Source organism: Lepidochelys kempii, chromosome 3 (assembly GCF_965140265.1).
Source record: "Lepidochelys kempii isolate rLepKem1 chromosome 3, rLepKem1.hap2, whole genome shotgun sequence".
Taxonomy (NCBI): domain Eukaryota; kingdom Metazoa; phylum Chordata; order Testudines; family Cheloniidae; genus Lepidochelys; species Lepidochelys kempii.
In genome coordinates this window covers 44,642,240-44,663,068 of record NC_133258.1, presented here as the reverse complement: position 1 = coordinate 44,663,068, position 20,829 = coordinate 44,642,240, and the positions used below count along the sequence as shown (strand labels likewise).

General features: G+C 47.0%; 1 protein-coding gene across 13 annotated transcripts in view; it reads right to left on the bottom strand.

The window, feature by feature from the left end:
• MCPH1 (microcephalin 1) overlaps window positions 1-11,306 on the bottom strand; it is a 232,029-nt gene extending 220,723 nt beyond the window's left edge. For all 13 annotated transcript variants that reach the window (XR_012157943.1, XM_073336219.1, XM_073336220.1 and 10 more), the window contains exons 1-2: window positions 11,168-11,306; window positions 4,418-4,509 (exon numbers count right to left, since the gene is read on the bottom strand). Coding sequence is in view for 12 of the 13 variants with exons in the window: in XM_073336219.1 (XP_073192320.1) it covers window positions 4,418-4,509; window positions 11,168-11,186 (111 nt within the window). In the remaining variant the exon portion in view is untranslated. The remainder of the gene's footprint in view (window positions 1-4,417; window positions 4,510-11,167) is intronic.
• Window positions 11,307-20,829: the final 9,523 nt, after the last annotated feature.

Below are 20,829 nucleotides of genomic sequence, written 5' to 3'. Positions count from 1 at the left end.
AGCAGTAGATGTGTTGTTCCTTGACTTTAGCAAAGCTTTTGACACGGTCTCCCACAGTATTCTTGCCAGCAAGTTAAAGAAGTATGGGCTGGATGAATGGACGATAAGGTGGATAGAAACCTGGCTAGATTGTCGGGCTCAGCGGGTAGTGATCAATGGCTCCATGTCTAGTTGGCAGCCGGTATCAAGTGGAGTGCCCCAAGGGTCAGTCCTCGGGCCGGTTTTATTAAAGATCTTAATTAATGATCTGGAGGATGGTGTGGATTGCACCCTCAGCAAGTTTGCAGATGACGTAAACTGGGAGGAGAGGTAGATACGCTGGAGGGTAGGGATAGCACACAGAGGGACCTAGACAAATTAGAGGATTGGGCCAAAAGAAATCTGATGAGGTTCAACAAGGACAAGTACAGAGTCCTGCACTTAGGACAGAAGAATCCACTGCACTGCTACAGACTAGGGACCGAATGGCTAGGCAGCAGTTCTGCAGAAAAGGACCTAGGGGTGACAGTGGACGAAAAGCTGGATATGAGTCAGCAGTGTGCCGTTGTTGCCAAGAAGGCCAATGGCATTTTGGGATGTATAAGTAGGGGCATAGCGAGCAGATCGAGGGATGTGATCGTTCCCCTATATTCGACACTGGTGAGGCCTCATCTGGAGTACTGTGTCCAGTTTTGGGCCCCACACTACAAGGAGGATGTGGAAAAATTGGAAAGAGTCCAGCGGAGGGCAACAAAAATGATTAGGGGACTGGAACACATGACTTATGAGGAGAGGCTGAGGGAACTGGGATTATTTAGTCTGCAGAAGAGAAGAATGAGGGGGGATTTGATAGCTGCTTTCAACTACCTGAAAGGGGGTTCCGAAGAGGATGGATCTAGACTGTTCTCAGTGGTAGCAGATGACAGAACAAGGAGTAATGGTCTCAAGTTGCAGTGGGGGAGGTTTAGGTTGGATATTAGGAAAAACTTTTTCACTAGAGGGTGGTGAAACACTGGAATACGTTACGTAGGGAGGTGGTGGAATCTCCGTCCTTTGAAGTTTTTAAGGTCAGGCTTGACAAAGCCCTAGCTGGGATGATTTAGTTGGGGACTGGTCCTGCTTTAAGCAGGTGGTTGGACTAGATGACCTCCTGAGGTCCCTTCCAACCCTGATATTCTATGATTCTATGAGGGATGCAAAAAGTGGGGCACAATGTGCTCTGACTGATTGGTCTCAGGGGTGGCTTCAAAAAGGCAGACTAAAACTCATAGAAGTGGTAGGCAAGATTTGGTGGGAAGAAAATGTAAGGGAAAATCTCAGGACAGGTGGCAGTTTCTCAGAGAGACAATATGAAAGGCACAACAGCAAACTATCAAGATGTGAAGGAAAGTTAGGAAGAACAACAAGCCCAATATGGTTTCATCAGGAACTCTTTAAAGATCTGAAAATCAAAAAGGAATCCTACATAAAGTGAAAATATGGACAAATTGCTAAGGACAAATGAAAAAAGGATAGCACAAGCATGTCAGGACAAAATCAGAAAGCTTAAGACACAAAATGAGTTACTCCTAGAAGGGGATACAAATGGAAATAAGAAGAGGTTTCATACATACATCGGGAGCAAGAAAAAGACAAAGGTGAGTGTAGGTCCACTACTTAGTACGGAAGGAGAGCTAATAATGTATGGACATCAAGAAGACTGATGTGTTTAATCCTATTTTGCTTCAGTCTTCACTAAATCGGTGAATTGTGACCAGATATTTAAAACACAATTAATATTCGCAAGGGGGAAGGAACACAAGTCAGAATAAGGAAAGAACAGGATAAAGAATATTTAGACAAGTTAGGCCTGACCTGACTTTTAAGTGCAGACCAACGTAACTATATTGACCATGAGTGTGAAAAATCTACACCCCTGACTGATATAGTTATGCCAGCCTAACTCCCAGCGTAAATGCAGTCATGTGAACAGAAGAATGCTTCTGTCGATGTAACTACCATCATTCGGGAAGGTAGTGTCCCTCTACTAATGGAAAATAATTCTTCCTTTGGTGTAGACTGCATCTACATATACAGTAATTCCAGAATAGCTATGGCGATGTAGCTATACTGGTATAGTCTCTATATTATAAACATATCACCAGATGTATTCAAATCAGCATGATGGAATTCACTCGAGGACATTTAAGGAACTAGGTGAAGCAATCTGAGAACGACTAGCTATTATCTTCAAAAACCCATGTACTATGGGTGACGTCCCAGAGGATTGGAGAAGGACAAACATAAAACCTATGGTTAGAGAGAGGTACAAACAGGACACGGACAATTACAGACCATCAGCCTAAGTTAAATGCAGTGCCCTAAAGAGCTTAATTCTGGTAAAAGTTTGCCAGGCCTCTGAGCTAATAAGACCACTGTGGTGTCTGTTTTTCCAGCGGCAAGATTGCAAGTGAAAGCCAATTTCGGAGGCACAAGCTGCATTTGCTATTTTTGCTGTTCTTTCCTCTGCCTTCGTTTGTCGTTTTGTCTTCTAAAAAACGGAATCAAGCTGCAACAGCAACAACAGTTTCAGGCCACCTCAACCAACTTTTGCTCCTTTGCACAAAAAGGACAGTTATAATCTTTAATGGCACCTATAAAGGAAAAACTTGTTTGACAGCATTTTAAAAATTCTCTATAGCTAAACGAAAGGGAACACTGGATATGGGTAAAATGAAAGCCTTAACACTTTATATTTCAAATTCTTGAACTGTTTTTCCTTCTTTTTCTGTTTTTTTTTTTAAACTAAAGTTAAAAAAGTGTGTTTCTCGTGGTGCTAAACAGGCTGAAGTCTCTGTATACTAAACCCTGAACTTTTTTAAAAACTGTTCAACATTGGACAGTTTCAGGGTGATGTTAACTTCTTTGGGCCCATTTATTCCATATAAATTAATACAACAGTGGTCTATCCTAGGTCCTGTACTATTTTCTTTAATGACCTGAACAACACCATGCAGATGACATCAAGCTGGGAGGGGCTGCCAGCGCTTTGGAGGACAAAATTAGAATTCAAACCAACCCTGACAAATTGGAAAACTGAGTCAACAAAATGAGGTAATATCTTTTATTGGACCAACTTTTGTTGGTGAGAGAGACAAGGTTTCGCAAAGCTCTTCTTCAGGTCTGGTCTACACTACTGAGTTAGGTCAACAATGTCAGGTCAACGCAGAGTTAGTATAGACACTGCATTGACTGTTCCGGCTGTCAGCCCCAATGCTCCACAGTGCCCCACACAGTCAGTTAAATCGGTGGAAGTGCTCCTAGTGAGGATGAGCACCACCAACAAAAGTAGTGGGGACATGAAAATGCAATTTAATTACTGTGATGGCTGTACATCAACATAACTTAAGTCAACTTAATTTTGCAGTGTAGACTTGCCCTTAGTGTCACAGCTCAATACACATCATGACAGATTGCTATTGTGCCTTTAATGTTGTCTCTGAGAAACTGCCAGCTTTCCTGAACTCCCTTTTGTAGGCCGACTGAAACAGAGAAGTCGTAGGTAAGGTTCCATCAGCTTAGAGTCAAGCTGGGATATTTCCTTCTTTCACATCATCACCAGTTAACAGAGATTCCATAGCCCATGCTGTCAATGACACATATGCCAACCCCTTTAATAGACTTGCACAGGTGTCTAATTGTAATTTAATAAACAATTTGTCTGATTCACATGAAAGATAGTACTGAGCGCACTCTCTTTGATGCGGAGCCCACACATCTGGGCTTTGCTAGGCTAAAATGAATAAACAGTAGATTTCCCTTTCTAATCCAGGCCTGTCTCTTTCCATTCAAACTAAAATCTCAGCCTGTCCCTCTGACACATCCTCATGGATGTCTAGCCTCCAGCTCAAGCTCAGCATAGCTCAAAAATGGAGTTAAACATTTTTACACTTGAAAACCAAGCACATTAGAGATATTCACCACTGAAACACATACACAGAATCCCCCAATACTATTTTTACAGTCACTCTTCAGAGCAGAGCCACACTAGTAGGGATGTTGGCAGGATAGTGATTTAACAAGGTGAAAGGTACGATTGTGGTGCATGGTTTGGGATTTATGATAATTGTAGCAATGACAAGGTGGGTGAGAGTACTGGATATGTCCTGCTAAGCAGCTTAGCTTTTCTTTTCCTTGCTTTTGTGGGTTTGTGTCAAGTATGTGGTGTTTAGCAAGTCTAACTGCTTCACAACAAAGTGTTTTTTGGTATACTACTATATAATAGGGTTTAACACATTTCCCATCTGCCATTCACATTCTGAATTTGAGTGATGGTAGCAGTATCAACTCTTACAATATCCCTCCTAGATTAACCCATACATACAAGGAGACAGACAAGTAGAATATGAAAGCAACAGTCTGAGAGGGAACTTTGCAAGAAAGAAAATAATTTCCTTACTTTTGCTCCCATATCCAGAAGTTGTTGTGCAAATGTTTTTGAATAATTCTCCGTTCTGTTGGATGACCATACTTCTACATATGCTGAAACACCTGGGGAACAAAAGCTGTGTATTAGCATGTGCTTTTGTCTGTTTGTATATTGAAAAAAAACTTGTTCAAGTCTCTTTTAAGACCAGATTCTGCCACCCTTACTTGTACTGAGTAGTAACTTACTCTGCAAGAAGTGTCAGTGTGTGTAAGCTTATCACCAGCAATTACATGTGCTTAATAAACTTAACACCATGCATCAGCAACAGAAGGGGTTTTTTTTTGTTTTGTTTTTTTAAAAAGACTTGTTTAGAAGGGCTGCTAGAATTTTAGTAAAACTGAAACTGACAAATTGGTGAATATACTGCCATGGTTGGCCAGTTCAGCCTGGTAAGAGCATGAAAGTACAACTAAATCTGGCCTTCCAAATGACCCAGATACTTTTATCTGACTTGCCAAAAAGACAATCACAAAGTTCAAATGGATATTAAATATGCGGCTTAAAACAGGACGGTATCCAGCATTTATTTCCTGACAACCTCTCTCTTTTTTAAACTTATGTTCTTAGGTATTTATATACGGTCCCCCAATAACATGGTATCTGAGCACCTCAGTGTCTTTTTTTTTAAAATGTATTTATCCTCACAGCATCCCTATGAGGTAGGAAAATACTATTACATCCATTTTATTGATGGGAAGGTGAGGCACAGAGAACTTGAGAGACTTGCCCAATGTTACACGTGTAGTCTGCAGAGCAGTAGCGAACTGAATCCAGGTCCCAGACTAGCACCCTTACCAAGGGACCATCCTTAGTCTCCAAAAAATTAAGGTGTCAATGTTGGATCATATTAAAGTAGTTCTGTATTAAAATCACAAATGAGTTTGATTCCCCATAGTTTAAATTCCAGGGTATTACTAATTAAGAGGTCTCTTGGTTTTTGGTACTGTTTCTCTCCCTCTATGTGTGAAACTTGCAAGCTGCTAATTGTGTTAGTACATTCTAAGACAGTCTGTTCTCAAAGCAATTCTTTGTAACAACAACTACTCACACAGAGAGAGACTCAAAGCAATACTCTGTAACAACAGAAACAGCACCCAGAGACTCCCTACCCTTTTGTTGTATTCATCTCGCTTTGTTATCAATTGTGATTAAAATAGAGATAGAGGATGTATGTGGATGGATGCTTGGTGTGGATAATAACTGAACGATCAGGGAAGTGCCAGCCTAAGAATCCAGTGTCCATCGGCTGAAGAAGGCCTCAAGTGGAAATAATCAGAGGACCCCCGGAGGGCAGACTGGAATTCACCCAACAGCCTCAAGAATAGGAGAACCAAAGAACAAGATAACATCTGGCAGCACGGAGCCGTCAGGAATGTTCCATCTGCTGATTGATTCAGCAACAGCATGATGAAGCAATTCCCATAGACTGGCATAGGAAGAAATTCCTATAAAAAGAGACTCTAAAAAGTGAGAACTTTGGGGTCTGATTCTGCAAACCAACTTCCAGGAGCATCAGATGAGCATCTGACAAGGCCCTGCTCCCTCCTCATGTCCAGGCCACCTGGCCAGGGGCTTGGCATGAGCAACTCTAAGGCTGGTAACTATGATAACAACCTTGCAGAACCTGTGTGTGTATGTGTGAATAAATATGAAATTGAATGGAATGTTATAGCTATAACTAACTGCTTACTATGATTCTTTCTGTATTCACAATAAATGTGGCATTTTGCCTTTTCCCCTTTAAGAAGATCCTGCTGGTTTTTATTTTATTGGTATAACATCAAGAGTTTCTCCTTGGCCTCCTTTTCTCAGGCTTGCTCCACAAGTTGAGCATAATGATAAGCAACACGTTTTATCTAAATTGTTCCAAACTAAACTCAAGAATTATTCTGAAATATAACCAGCCACTTGCTAATACTGAAGAAAAGGAAGTGGTTGCATCATCTGCCACAACAGTGGCATCCAGCAAGGACATGTTTGTCACATGTGGCATCCATTATGGGCCAGATGCTGTCAGGATTGGAAACTCAGGCTAATTGGCCCCCAACTGGCAAGTGAACGTTCTATTTTAGGGAGGTGACAACAAATCCCATATACTTTTATTCCTTATGCTTCCAGGCGTACTTCAGCTTCTACTGTCATGGCACTATCTCTGAGCATGTCTATACAAGCAAATTTAGCACATGTATTTAGAAGTGGTGCCGCTGCTAGTATAGACAGGGTTTTAGAATTTTTATTACTATTTAATGAAGACTTACTCAGTAGACAATGTTCATTGTTAGACAATGTTCTAGTGTTTTTATACTAGTGCTTATTGTTTTACCGCTACTAACAGTGTAGCTTCACCATTGCAGGCAGCTCCTGAAATTGAGTTTTTATTTTTGCTCATGTAAATAAGGCCTAAGGGACTCTTACATGGGATGTGGTGCTCACAGCACTGTAGCAGTTTCCCTTCCCCTACCTACACCAGGCCAGAAGTGCCTTCCAGTCACCACAAACACAGCTCAGAGAGCAGTTGCAGGAGTAACAACTCCCACCCTGAACTTACTGTATCAAAATGTATCAATTTTCCAACAACAGTACAGTTGCACCAGTACCTGCAATGGTGTGTTAATGTAGCACAACTCAGGGATTTTCTCCAAATCATGAAAACGGTACAGCAGCTTTTAGGGTGACCAGGTGTCCAGTTTACGACTGGAACACCCAGTCGAAAAGGGACCCTGGCGGCTCCAGTCAGCACTGTCGAGCGGGCTGTTAAAAGTCTAGTCAGCGGTGCTGTGGCTAGTCTCTACCCGTCCTTGCTCTGCGTTGCACCCCAGAAGCAGCCAGCAGGTCTAGCTCCTAGGCGGGGGGCCCCAAAGGTCTCCACACACTGACCCTGCCCCAAACACTGGCTCCGCACTCCCATTGGCCAGGAACCACGGCCAGTGGGAGCTGTGGGGGCAGTGCCTGTCGGTGAGAGCCACTTGCAGAGCCACCTACCGTGCCTCCAGCTAGGAGGCAGACTAACTGGTCGCTTCCGAGGCACAACACCCTTCCCCAGCCCAGTAAAAGTGAGTGAGGGCGATAGAGACAGAATGGAGTGAACAGGGTGTGTGGCCTCAGGGAAGGGGCGGGGCTAGGGTATTCGGTTTTGTGTGATTAGAAAATTAGCAACCCTAACAGGTTTTCATAATCTGATGGTAAAAACACCCCCATCCCATCTACACTACTGCTTCAGGCAATCACAGCTACACTGCTGATAGAGAATGGTTACAAGATTTTCAGATGTTAACAAGGCCCAACTGTCTTGTTGGCCAGGACAAGAAGAAACTGAAAATGACAGGGAAACTGGTAGGACGAAAGAAACAATTCAAATGAGTGCCACAGAGGATGCATCTTCACTAGGAGAAAAAGTGTGTTCTTAAGTTACCTAAATCCAAGTAAAGTCCTAGCTAAGACAAGGTGGGTGAGGTAATATTTTAATAGACCAACTTCTGTTGATGACAGAGACCAAAAAGCTAAACAACAAGCCCTGAAAATACGGACAGAAAATGGGGAATATAAAGGGAACCAATAACCTCTTCCCCCCCCCCTCCTGGAGCTGCTGACTCCCCCCCCCTCCAGCTACCCCCCTCCTCCTCCTCCTGGAGCTGCTGACTCCCCCCCCTCCAACTACCCCCCTCCTCCTCCTCCTCCTGGAGCTGCTGACTCCCCCCCCCCTCCAGCTACCCCCCCTCCTCCTGGAGCTGCTGACTCCCCCCCCCCCTCCAGCTACCCCCCCTCCTCCTGGAGCTGCTGACTCCCCCCCCCCATCCAGCTACCCCCCCTCCTCCTGGAGCTGCTGACTCCCCCCCCCATCCAGCTACCCCCCCTCCTCCTGGAGCTGCTGACTCCCCCCCACCCTCCAGCTACCCCCCCCTCCTCCTGGAGCTGCTGACTCCCCCCCCCTCCAGCTACCCACCCTCCTCCTGGAGCTGCTGACTCCCCCCCCCTCCAGCTACCCACCCTCCTCCTGGAGCTGCTGACTCCCCCCCCCCCCTCCAGCTACCCACCCTCCTCCTGGAGCTGCTGACTCCCCCCCCCCCCCCTCCAGCTACCCCCCCTCCTCCTGGAGCTGCTGACTCCCCCCCCCCTCCTCCTGGAGCTGCTGACTCCCCCCCCCCTCCAGCTACCCCCCCTCCTCCTGGAGCTGCTGACTCCCCCCCCCCTCCTCCTGGAGCTGCTGACTCCCCCCCCCCCTCCAGCTACCCCCCCTCCTCCTGGAGCTGCTGACTCCCCCCCCCCATCCAGCTACCCACCCTCCTCCTGGAGCTGCTGACTCCCCCCCCCCTCCAGCTACCCACCCTCCTCCTGGAGCTGCTGACTCCCCCCCCCTCCAGCTACCCACCCTCCTCCTGGAGCTGCTGACTCCCCCCCCCCCTCCAGCTACCCCCCCTCCTCCTGGAGCTGCTGACTCCCCCCCCCTCCTCCTGGAGCTGCTGACTCCCCCCCCCCTCCAGCTACCCCCCCTCCTCCTGGAGCTGCTGACCCCCCCCCCTCCAGCTACCCCCCCTCCTCCTGGAGCTGCTGACTCCCCCCCCCCTCCAGCTACCCCCCTCCTCCTGGAGCTGCTGACTCCCCCCCCCCTCCAGCTACCCCCCTCCTCCTGGAGCTGCTGACTCCCCCACCCCCTCCAGCTACCCCCCCTCCTCCTGGAGCTGCTGACTCCCCCACCCCCTCCAGCTACCCCCCCCTCCTCCTCCAGCTACCCCCCCTCCTCCTCCTCCAGGAGCTGCTGACTCCCCCCCCTCCAGCTACCCCCCCTCCTCCTCCTCCTGGAGCTGCTGACTCCCCCCCCTCCAGCTACCCCCTCCTCCTCCTCCTCCTGGAGCTGCTGACTCCCCCCCCCTCCAGCTACCCCCTCCTCCTCCTGGAGCTGCTGACTCCCCCCCCCTCCAGCTACCCCCTCCTCCTCCTCGAGCTGCTGACTTCCCCCCCCCTCCAGCTACCCCCCCCTCCTCCTCGAGCTGCTGACTTCCCCCCCCCTCCAGCTACCCCCTCCTCCTCCTCCTGGAGCTGCTGACTCCCCCCCCCCAGCTACCACCCTCCTCCTCCTGGAGCTGCTGACTCCCCCCCCCCAGCTACCACCCTCCTCCTCCTGGAGCTGCTGACTCCCCCCCCTCCAGCTACCCCTCCTCCTCCTCCTGGAGCTGCTGACTCCCCCCCTCCAGCTACCCCCTCCTCCTCTTCCTCCTCCTGGAGCTGCTGACTCCCCCCCCCATCCAGCTACCCCCCTCCTCTTCTTCCTCCTCCTGGAGCTGCTGACTTCCCCCCCCCTCCAGCTACCCCCCCTCCTCCTCCTCCTCCTCCTGGAGCTGCTGACTCCCCCCCCTCCAGCTACCCCTCCTCCTCCTGGAGCTGCTGACTCCCCCCCCCCATCCAGCTACCCACCCTCCTCCTGGAGCTGCTGACTCCCCCCCCCCTCCAGCTACCCACCCTCCTCCTGGAGCTGCTGACTCCCCCCCCCTCCAGCTACCCACCCTCCTCCTGGAGCTGCTGACTCCCCCCCCCCCTCCAGCTACCCCCCCTCCTCCTGGAGCTGCTGACTCCCCCCCCCTCCTCCTGGAGCTGCTGACTCCCCCCCCCCTCCAGCTACCCCCCCTCCTCCTGGAGCTGCTGACCCCCCCCCCTCCAGCTACCCCCCCTCCTCCTGGAGCTGCTGACTCCCCCCCCCCTCCAGCTACCCCCCTCCTCCTGGAGCTGCTGACTCCCCCCCCCCTCCAGCTACCCCCCTCCTCCTGGAGCTGCTGACTCCCCCACCCCCTCCAGCTACCCCCCCTCCTCCTGGAGCTGCTGACTCCCCCACCCCCTCCAGCTACCCCCCCCTCCTCCTCCAGCTACCCCCCCTCCTCCTCCTCCAGGAGCTGCTGACTCCCCCCCCTCCAGCTACCCCCCCTCCTCCTCCTCCTGGAGCTGCTGACTCCCCCCCCTCCAGCTACCCCCTCCTCCTCCTCCTCCTGGAGCTGCTGACTCCCCCCCCCTCCAGCTACCCCCTCCTCCTCCTGGAGCTGCTGACTCCCCCCCCCTCCAGCTACCCCCTCCTCCTCCTGGAGCTGCTGACTCCCCCCCCCTCCAGCTACCCCCTCCTCCTCCTCGAGCTGCTGACTTCCCCCCCCCTCCAGCTACCCCCCCCTCCTCCTCGAGCTGCTGACTTCCCCCCCCCTCCAGCTACCCCCTCCTCCTCCTCCTGGAGCTGCTGACTCCCCCCCCCCAGCTACCACCCTCCTCCTCCTGGAGCTGCTGACTCCCCCCCCCCAGCTACCACCCTCCTCCTCCTGGAGCTGCTGACTCCCCCCCCTCCAGCTACCCCTCCTCCTCCTCCTGGAGCTGCTGACTCCCCCCCTCCAGCTACCCCCTCCTCCTCTTCCTCCTCCTGGAGCTGCTGACTCCCCCCCCCATCCAGCTACCCCCCTCCTCTTCTTCCTCCTCCTGGAGCTGCTGACTTCCCCCCCCCCTCCAGCTACCCCCCCTCCTCCTCCTCCTCCTCCTGGAGCTGCTGACTCCCCCCCCTCCAGCTACCCCCCCTCCTCCTCGTCCTCCTGGAGCTGCTGACTCCCCCCCCTCCAGCTACCCCCCTCCTCTTCTTCCTCCTCCTGGAGCTGCTGACTCCCCCCTCCTCCTCCAGCTACACCCCCTCGTGGAGCAGCTGCTACCTCCCCGCACACGCTGGCGGACGGGCCCCGAGGGGCGGCTCGGTACCTTCCAGGACAGGCTCCATGTTGCCCGCTCAGGGCCGGTCGCGCTCTGTGCTACGCGACGACCGGATCAGCTCGGCCGGCTCCCGCCGCAGTTCAAACCGCTTCCGCCCCGGCCCAGCCGACAGCGCCTGCGCACTGCGCTCGCCTCGCCCCGCCCTGCCCCTCCCCTCCCCTCCCGGCCCCGGCCCCAGAGAGACCTGCTCTTGCGGCTGGCGGAAAAGGGCGGCGGGTTGTTCAGAGCCGCGTGATGACCTGGGGGGAGGGCGTGGTCAGCGCTGCGTTTGTAGCTGTGTCGCCCCAGGGGGGTGATGCAAAATACTGAAAACGGCCCTTGCACGATCGTCTCCCAGAGCCATCACCGCGTGCGGCGTGCTGGGGAAACACACACACAGCGCGGAGTACGCAGCGTGACGGGGACACGGGGACGGACACACACACACACGTTCCCCACGGAGTGTCCCGTTTTGGGGACGCGCGCAGGCATTCCCCAGTGAATGCAGCGCTGTGATAGGGTGATAGCGGCCCCCCTTCCCCCTGCAGAGCTGGCCCAAGCCGCTGGCCCAAGCCCCCCTCCACGCAGGGTTGGCGGCCGTCTCTGCCCCCGGGAGCCCTGCCTGCCCCCGTGCGCGGAGCTGGCCTCACCACTGCCGCCCCCGGCACGTTTCTCAGCACCCCACCTATCTCGGGCCACACACATGCATTCCCTACTGACAGGTTTCAGAGTAGCAGCCCTGTTCGTCTGTCTTCGCAAAAAGAAAAGGAGGACTTGGGGCACCTTAGAGACTAACCCATTTATTTGAGCATGAGCTTTCGTGAGCTACAGCTCACTTCATCGGATGCATGTCGTGGAAACTGCAGCAGACTTTATATACACACAGAGAATATGAACCAATACCTCCTCCCACCCCCCTGTCCTGCTGGTAATAGCTTATCTAAAGTGATCATCAGGTGGGCCATTTCCAGCACAAATCCAGGTTTTCTCACCCTCCACCCCCCCACACAAATTCACTCTCCTGCTGGTGATAGCCCATCCAAAGTGACAACTCTTTACACTTTACACTCTTTACACCTATTTCCCCTTGTTTTTTCCTACCCCCCCCCCCAGATGTTCTGGTTTAACTTGGATTTAAACTTGGAGAGTGGTCAGTTTGGATGAGCTATTACCAGCAGGAGAGTGAGTTTGTGTGTGTGGTTTTTGGGAGGGGGGTGAGAGAACCTGGATTTGTGCAGGAAATGGCCCAACTTGATTATCATGCACATTGTGTAAAGAGTTGTCACTTTGGATGGGCTATCTCCAGCAGGAGAGTGAATTTGTGTGTGGGGGGGTGGAGGGTGAGAAAACCTGGATTTGTGCTGGAAATGGCCCAACCTGATGATCACTTTCGATAAGCTATTACCAGCAGGACAGTGGGCTGGGAGGAGGTATTGTTTCATATTCTCTGTGTGTATATAAAGTCTGCTGCAGTTTCCACGGTATGCATCCGATGAAGTGAGCTGTAGCTCACGAAAGCTCATGCTCAAATAAATCGGTTAGTCTCTAAGGTGCCACAAGTACTCCTTTTCTTATTCCCTACTGAGTGCAATATTATGAGAACACACATTCGCCCCCTGCGTGCAGTGTTGTGGGGACTAACACACAAACGCACACATATTCCCTACTGCATGCAGTGTTATGAATACACACACACACATTCCCCACTGAGGCCAGTGTTATGGGGGGGGGACACACACACATTCACAAACTTTATCATGAAATTTTTTGACATTTGATCTAGTGATATCTATCCCTCCATCCAACAACATCATCACTCTGGACTTTTTGTGACAGGCAGAGGTGAAAACCTGCAAAATGAAATTTTGCGAAATTCTACCATCCAACTAGGTAGGGCAATAAGTGCAGGTTTCGGTTAAATAGCTGTTTCACATAAAAATGTTAGTCTTGCATGTTTTTTGATGCAAAGCTACCTTCACTCAACAAACAGGCTATTTTCATAGCAATATGGGAGTGGTTAGATAAAATGTGTACCTAGGCCATAATTTTGGAAGAAACGGTTCATTTTCAAGTAGGTAACATTACAAAAAGAAAACTACTTGAACTCCATGATTTTGCATTTTGTTAAGAATATTTGATCAAAGCTCAAGTCCTAAGGTCAAGTCTAGACCTTATTCAGAGAATTTGGGCCCAGTTCTGCTGTCACTGAAATTATTGAAAAAAGAAAAGGAGGACTTGTGGCACCTTAGAGACTAACAAATTTATTTGAGCATAAGATTTTCCACTGAATGCATCCGATGAAGTGAGCTGTAGCTCACGGAAGCTTATGCTCAAATAAATTTGTTAGACTCTAATGTGCCACAAGTCCTCCTTTTCTTTTTGCGGATACAGACTAACTCAGCTGCTACTCTGAAACCTGAAATTATTGAGAATTTTGCCATTGACTTTTGCAATACCAAAATTTGGATGATTCCTGTGTCATACCAAGGTGCCTCCATTTTGGGCCTCTCTAAAATATACAATTTATTAGAGCCACCAAGAAATGAGTGGTGAATTAATTTTGATATATGCAAGTTATATAATCAGTGTATACAAAGTACAATTCCAAAACCCAAGAGAATATAAGCAATGAACTCTATTAAATATTTACTACGTTATCATTCAGGTGAGAAAAAAAGATGATCCCATTCTACAATGTAAAAAAAAAACCAAAAAAAACAAACCCCCCCAAAACTAGGGCTGTCAAGCAATTAAAAAAATTTGTGATTAATCGCATGATTAATTGCACTGTTAAACGACAATAGAATACCATTTATTTTAAATATTTTTGAATGTTTACTACCTTTTCAAATACATTAATTTAAATTACAACACGGCGTGCAAAGTGTACAGTGCTCACTTCACATTTATTTTTATTACAAATATTTGCACTGTAAACAAAATAATTGTATTCTTCAATTGACCTCATACAAGTACTGTAGTGCAATCTCTTTATCATGAAAATTGATCTTACAAAATGTAGAATTATGTACAAAAAAAACCTGCATTAAAAATAAAACAATGGAAAACTTTAGAGTCTACAAGTCCACTCAGTCCTACTTCTTGGTCAGCCAATCACTCAGACAAACAAGGTTGGTTACAATTTGCTGGAAATAATGCTGCCTGTTTCTTGTTTACAATGTCCTCTGAATGTGAGAGCAGGCATTTGCATGGCACTGTTGTAGCTACCGTTGCAATATATTTACATGCCAGATGCGCTAAAGATTCATATGTCCCTTCATGCTTCAACCACCATTCCAGAGGACATGCTTCCATGCTGATGATGGGTTCTACTTGATAACAATCCAAAGCAGTGTGGACTGACACGTGTTCATTTTCATCATCTGTGGGCTAGTCTACACTGGCTAAGCTAAAGCACTTTAACATGGCTTGTGTAGTCACGGCACAGTGCTAGGAGAGAGCTCTCTCAGCCCTCAGTGTATACTTTGTATACACTGATTATATAACTTATATAAACTAACAGTGTGCTCAGCACATGGCTCCCAGCGCTGGTGCACTGTTTACACTGGTGCTTTACTGCGCTGAAACTTGCTGCGCTGCGGGGGTGGGGGGTGTTTTTCACACCCCTGAGCAAGAAAGTTGCAGCAATGTAAATTGCCACTGTAGACAAGCCCTGAGTCTGATGCCATCAGCAAAAGGTTGATTTTCTTTTTTGGTGGTTTGGGTTCTGTAGTTTCCTCATCAAAGCGTTGCTCTTTTAAGACTTCTAAAAGCATGCTCCACACCTCGTCCCTCTCAGAATTTGGAAGGAACTTCAGATTCTTAAACCTTGGGTCGAATGCTGTAGCTATTTTTAGAAATCTCACATGTGAACCTTCTTTGTGTTTTGTCAGATCTGCTGTGAAAGTGTTCTTAAAGCGAACATGTGCTAGGTCATCATCCAAGACTGCTATAATATGAAATATATGCAGCATGAAGGTAAAACAGAACAGGAAACATACAATTCTCCCCCCAAGGAGTACAGTCACAAACTTAATTGACGCATTATTTTTTTAACGAACATCATCAGCATGGAAGCATGTCCTCTGGAATGGTGGCCAAAGCATGGAAAGGGAATATGAATGTTTAGCATATCTGGTATGTAAATACCTTGCAATGCCGGCTACAAAAGTGCCATGTGAATGCCTGTTCTCACTTTCAGGTGACATTGTAAATAAGAAGCAGGTAGCATTATCTCCTGTCAATGTAAACAATGTAAACAAACTTGCTTGTGTTAGCGATTGGCAGAATAAGGAGTAGGACTGAGTGGACTTGTGGGCGCTAAAGTTTTACACTGTTTTGTTTTTGAGTGCAGCTATGTGACCACAAAAAAAAATGTAATTTTTAAGTTACACTTTCAAGATAAAGAGATTGCACTTCAGTACTTGTATGGGGGGGGGAGGGGTTTGTGTAGGAGGCAGCAGAACCACCCAGCCCAATTTATGCCAACAGCGAGTAGTTGGTGCGCCAGGGTTATTCTCTGCTGGCTGTATCCGGCTGCTTTGAGGCAACATTACACAGTGCCCAGTGGCGTTAGCAAACCAGAGAACCCAGCTCATTGTCCGAACCTTAGTGCTATTAAATTCAATGTGGGAGGATGCTGTTAGCCTGCCACCTTCCATACCAAATAGCAGTCTGACACCAGCACTAGGAGTAGTTTACAGTACACTGCACCTCTAAAAAAGCGATGTAGGAGTCACCGGTCAGTGGCCCTAGAGGTATTTTGCATGCCTAATTTCTCCACGGACAAAATCCCTCCCTAGAGTGCCAATAGCATGTTGATCCCCTTCTCCTGGATCTCCTCTTACGTGACTGTTGGTTAAAACCCCACAATATAGCTCTGCACTTCTATTTCGCAAAAGAGTAAAAATCTTTCTTTGACAAAGCAATAAAACCTAAATAGACATAGGGCATTTCTTACCTCTTAGCTCTTCCCCTTTCTTCTATTTTGTAAGATGTTAAAAAAAAAAACAAAACTTAGAGTTGTTTTTAAGATAATCTAAGTATTTTAGCAAGCGTTTTCAAAAGGAGAGTGTTATGTAAACCTGTCAAATGGATATGTATATATTATTCTCAGAAACCTTTACTGATAGCCTTGCTCTTTATTTGTATTTACAGTCTGGGAGGATAATGTAATAAAATCTCATTCCATGACAAGTTAGTGATAGAAAGGTAAGAGAAGTGTCATTTGATTCTATCGTTAACTTTCGCACGGAATTACACATGTTCCCAACCTGCTAACAGCATGTGGTAAACCTTGTGAGGAACATCAGTTTCTGGTCACAAAGAAAATATAATATCTTGGAGTCTTGCAGAATTTTTAAATGTTTTCAGCAAGGTGAGGGCTTTGTTTTCTAATTTTCTAGTGCAGATTATCACAGTCAAGGAAGTGATATGTACTAAGTATAAAACTTTCTTCAGGCTGTAGAAAAAGAAAAATCAATGCAAAAATATTTGTTCTTCAACTGAAGCAGAGACTCCAATTTTATTTTCTCTTTCCATCCTATAATTTTAAAAATGACCGCTTTTGGACCTGCAGTTAATTTGCTGACACAGCACCAGGTTTACTTTTGAGTTTGTGGAATGCTGATAATGGGAGAGAGTCCTACCCTTGTGATTTTTTAGTCATACTATTAAAACACATCTCTTTGGCATAGCATTCCCCAAAGAGCCAGAATAGAGGAAAACATAGTGCCGTGCTTAAAAATAACGGCCCATCACAGAACTGAGAGCAGGACTCAACACCATGCTAATAAACAGGAGACCTAATTGCTCATGGAGTGGTGTACTGTGGTTTAGTGAACTTAACTAACTGCTCTCCAGACAGCTCTAGCTGGCTGCAATTTTGGACAGCAGCTGTAAAGAGACTGTATAGCCAGTTTAACTGACCTCTGTGCAATACCCCTGGTGTGAGTGTTTGTGTGGTTCCCCCAGCAGTGTAGAGCTGAAATAGTGGCTTTATCCCACTCCCTGTTTAGTCTTTTGTGGAGGGACATGCTAGAGGCAAGCTTAAGCCAAGAAGGAGAGTATCAAGAGAAGGAGGCGTGTGGTCAGTGCTTCATGCTCCAGCTAGTCTTGGCTGGCTCCAGGAGGCAATTTAAAGCCCTTATAATTTAGAGCAATCCCTGTGGTTCACTAACTTACATGGGGGACCAGGCTCCCAAATCACAGGTTGCAAAAAGGTGGTTTAAAATACACCTTTCCCCGCTCCCCAAGCAGAACCTTCTGAGAGGTACAGCTCCAAATTGAGACCACTGCCTTTGAAGCCTTGTGCCACTCATATGCCACAGCAACAGGCATTCTGTAAATGCATATAATAGATTTGATTAGATGTTCTAGTACTTTAGGGAATATCTTCTTTATGCTGTACATTTTGGAAGTGAATAGCCTATGAAATGAACACAATATTACTTCCTCTTCCATCGGCCTTCTCTATTTCTCCCTTCCTCCATGAATACATCTAAACAGCATACAGTATAATATGGCTGCAAAATGTTTTTGCATTTCCTTAGCTCCTGTTTAGTTAGTTACATTCATCAGCAAGGTAAGTGGATAGAACAGATGTGACAGAACTAAGTATAGCTCTCAGTGCTGTAACATGTGCAAACAGATTATAGACTAGCAGCAAACGTTGTTCCTCCCATAGAAATTACGAATGTTAGGTAAACATGTAGTTACTGTCAGCAAGAACAAACACATTTTGTTCATTTTAAAGTGGTTTATAATATACTCTTAGTTGTCAGGGGCCAAATTTACCCTTGGTGTGAATTCCTTGAAGTCAATAATGAATTTGGTCCATCTAGTATCAGATGACATGTGAAAGGATGAGCCCAACTGGATTATAAAGAAGGAATATAGATGGCGGCTGTGAGATTTGGTGATCCGAAACGATAACCCATTTCCTTTGCATCTTTTGAGACTTGCACTCCAATTTGTCTGTCAATAGGTCACAACTGAAATAAATTTGGTCCACTTGAATGTCCTACGACGGTGAAACAAACGAAGCAACTGCTTTTCCTGAAGTATTGTGTAGTTTATCTGACTCTGAGATTAATGACACTCCTCATTTTCTCTTTGTAACCAGAAGCATTGATCAGTTTTGATTTATGTAAAGATGAGCTTTTGATTTTTTTATATTGACAATCATTAAATCACGGAAATGTAGGGCTGAAAGGGAGCTTGAGAAGTCATTAAGTCCAGCCCCCTGAGGTGTAGCAGGACCAAATATACCTAGCCCATCCCTGACAGGTGTTCATCTAAACCTCCAATGATGGGGATTCCACAAGGTCCATTGGTAACCTCTTCCAGTACTTAACTACCCTTATAGTTAGAAAGTTTTTCCTAATATCTAAACTAAATCTCCCTTGCTGCAATAAGCCTATTATTAATTGCCCTACCTTTGGTGGACATGGAGAACAATTGATCACTGTCCTCTACAGCCTTTAACAGATCCTTTTCTGCAGTAAAGATGAACCGTTTGGATCTGTATGTGCTGTGTTAAGAGCAGGGTGAGAGAATTGCGAGCTTACAGGGATGATATAAACTGTCCAATATTTTAACAAATCCATTGCCAAGTAGGATCATTATAAATCTAGTATGATGAACACGATGACCCCTTGATATTTCTTGGCAACATCTGAGGTAGAACTTGCATTTTTCTGCTTCAAAAATTACAGACCTCTATTATTTGGACTAAAGGACAACCTCAATTTGCTGTTAGCAGCATAGGACAGATGGCACACAATTCTCATTCTGTTCAGTAGATGGTAGTGGTACGTAAATAGGGCCCTACCAAATTCATGGCCATGTTATGGACCATGAAATCTGGGGTCCCCCCATGAAATCTGGTCTTGTATGTGCTTTTACCCTTTACTACAGATTTCACAAGGGGAGATCAGCGTTACTCAAATTGTGGGTCCTGACCCAAAAAGGAGGGTCACAAAGTTATTTTAGGGGGGTTGTAGTATTGCCACTCTTGCTTCTGCGCTGCTTTCAGATCCGGGCGGCTGGAGAGCAGCAGCTGTTAGCCGGGTATCCTTCTCTGAAGGCAGCGCCCCGCCAGCAGCAGCGCAGAAGTAAGGGTTGCAATACCATACCATGCCACCCTTACTTCTGTGCTGCTGCCTTCAGATCTGGGCAGCTGGAGAGTAGCATCTGCTGACTGAAGGCCCAGCTCTGGAGGCAGCAGTGCAGAACTAAGGGTTGCAATACTGTACCATGCCATCCTTACTTCTGTGCTGCTCCTGTCAGCTGCTCTGCCTTCAGAGCTGAACTCCGGGTCAGCAGCCACTGCTCTCTAGCTGCCCAGCTCTGAGGGCAGTACCGCCACCAGCAGCACAGAAATAATGGTAGCAGTACCACAATCTCCTCTACAATAACCTTGTGACCCCCACCCCTCCCAACTCTTCTATGGGTCAGGACCCCAAAAATTACACCACCATGAAATTTCAGATTTAAATAGCTGAAATAATGACATTTACAATTTTAAAAATCCAATGACTGTGAAATTGACCAAAATGGACTGTGAATTTGGTAGGGCCCTATACATAAACACCCTAGCCATTTCATCACATTATGATGGTTCTCAGCCTTTTCCACATTATGAACCTGTGTTACAATACAAAAAAGTTTCAGGACTTCCCTCTCTTCTAGACACAAAGAAAGGGAGGAGAATCATGACAAGCTCCCTCTCCCGACCTGTTGTGATCCACCCGTAGGGATAACAACTCCCAGACTGTGAACCCAAAATGTAGAGAATATTCTGCACATTGCTGCAAAAGATTTTATCTGATTAGCAAAGACAGGAAACAGGCACAGTTTGATCCCCAACAAAAAAAATCAATATTAAAAATGAAATAATCAGAATAACTTTCTGTGACCGAATGCACTCCTGTATTCGCACCCAACATACTATTGTAATAATCTTTGTACAATATATGCCTTTTAAGGTATTATTTGAAAACAAATGCTCACTGATCAATAATATCATGGTAAAATGTATGTAACAACATTATATGTGAAGTTATGAACATTAGTTGAAATGAATGAAGTGTGTCATGATAGGTCTCTGGAGTGGGTAAACCTGTTTCTCAAAGACAAAGGACAAGCTGATGCCCAGTCAGGTGTCATCAAAGCTGACGGATCATCAGCTATCACTAGGCCATTCTTTGGCAAGGAAAGGGGGCAGGAACAATAAGATCTGGATGCTAGCAAACAACTTAGCAAACCTCCCCCACACCAGACTCCATGCATCCGTGCTTTCAGCTGGAAAGAACTTTATATAAGGGACACTCTCAGCAAGATACATTTCAAAGTGTGACTGAACTATAGAACAGGTTTCAGAGGAACAGCCGTGTTAGTCTGTATTCGCAAAAAGAAAAGGAGTACTTGTGGCACCTTAGAGACTAACCAATTTATTTGAGCATGAGCTTTCGTGAGCTACAGCTCACTTCATCAGAACTATAGAAGTAAGGCGCAAAACCACCCCAGATTGTCTCTCTCCCTGTCCATCTCTTTTTTTCACCTACAAAGACAAAAGAAACAGCTGTTGAACTTTGAGGAAAGAGTCCTGACCTGAAAAGTTTGGTCAGAAGTGTTGTTAGAAGGATATGGTAAGGACTTTACTTTGAATC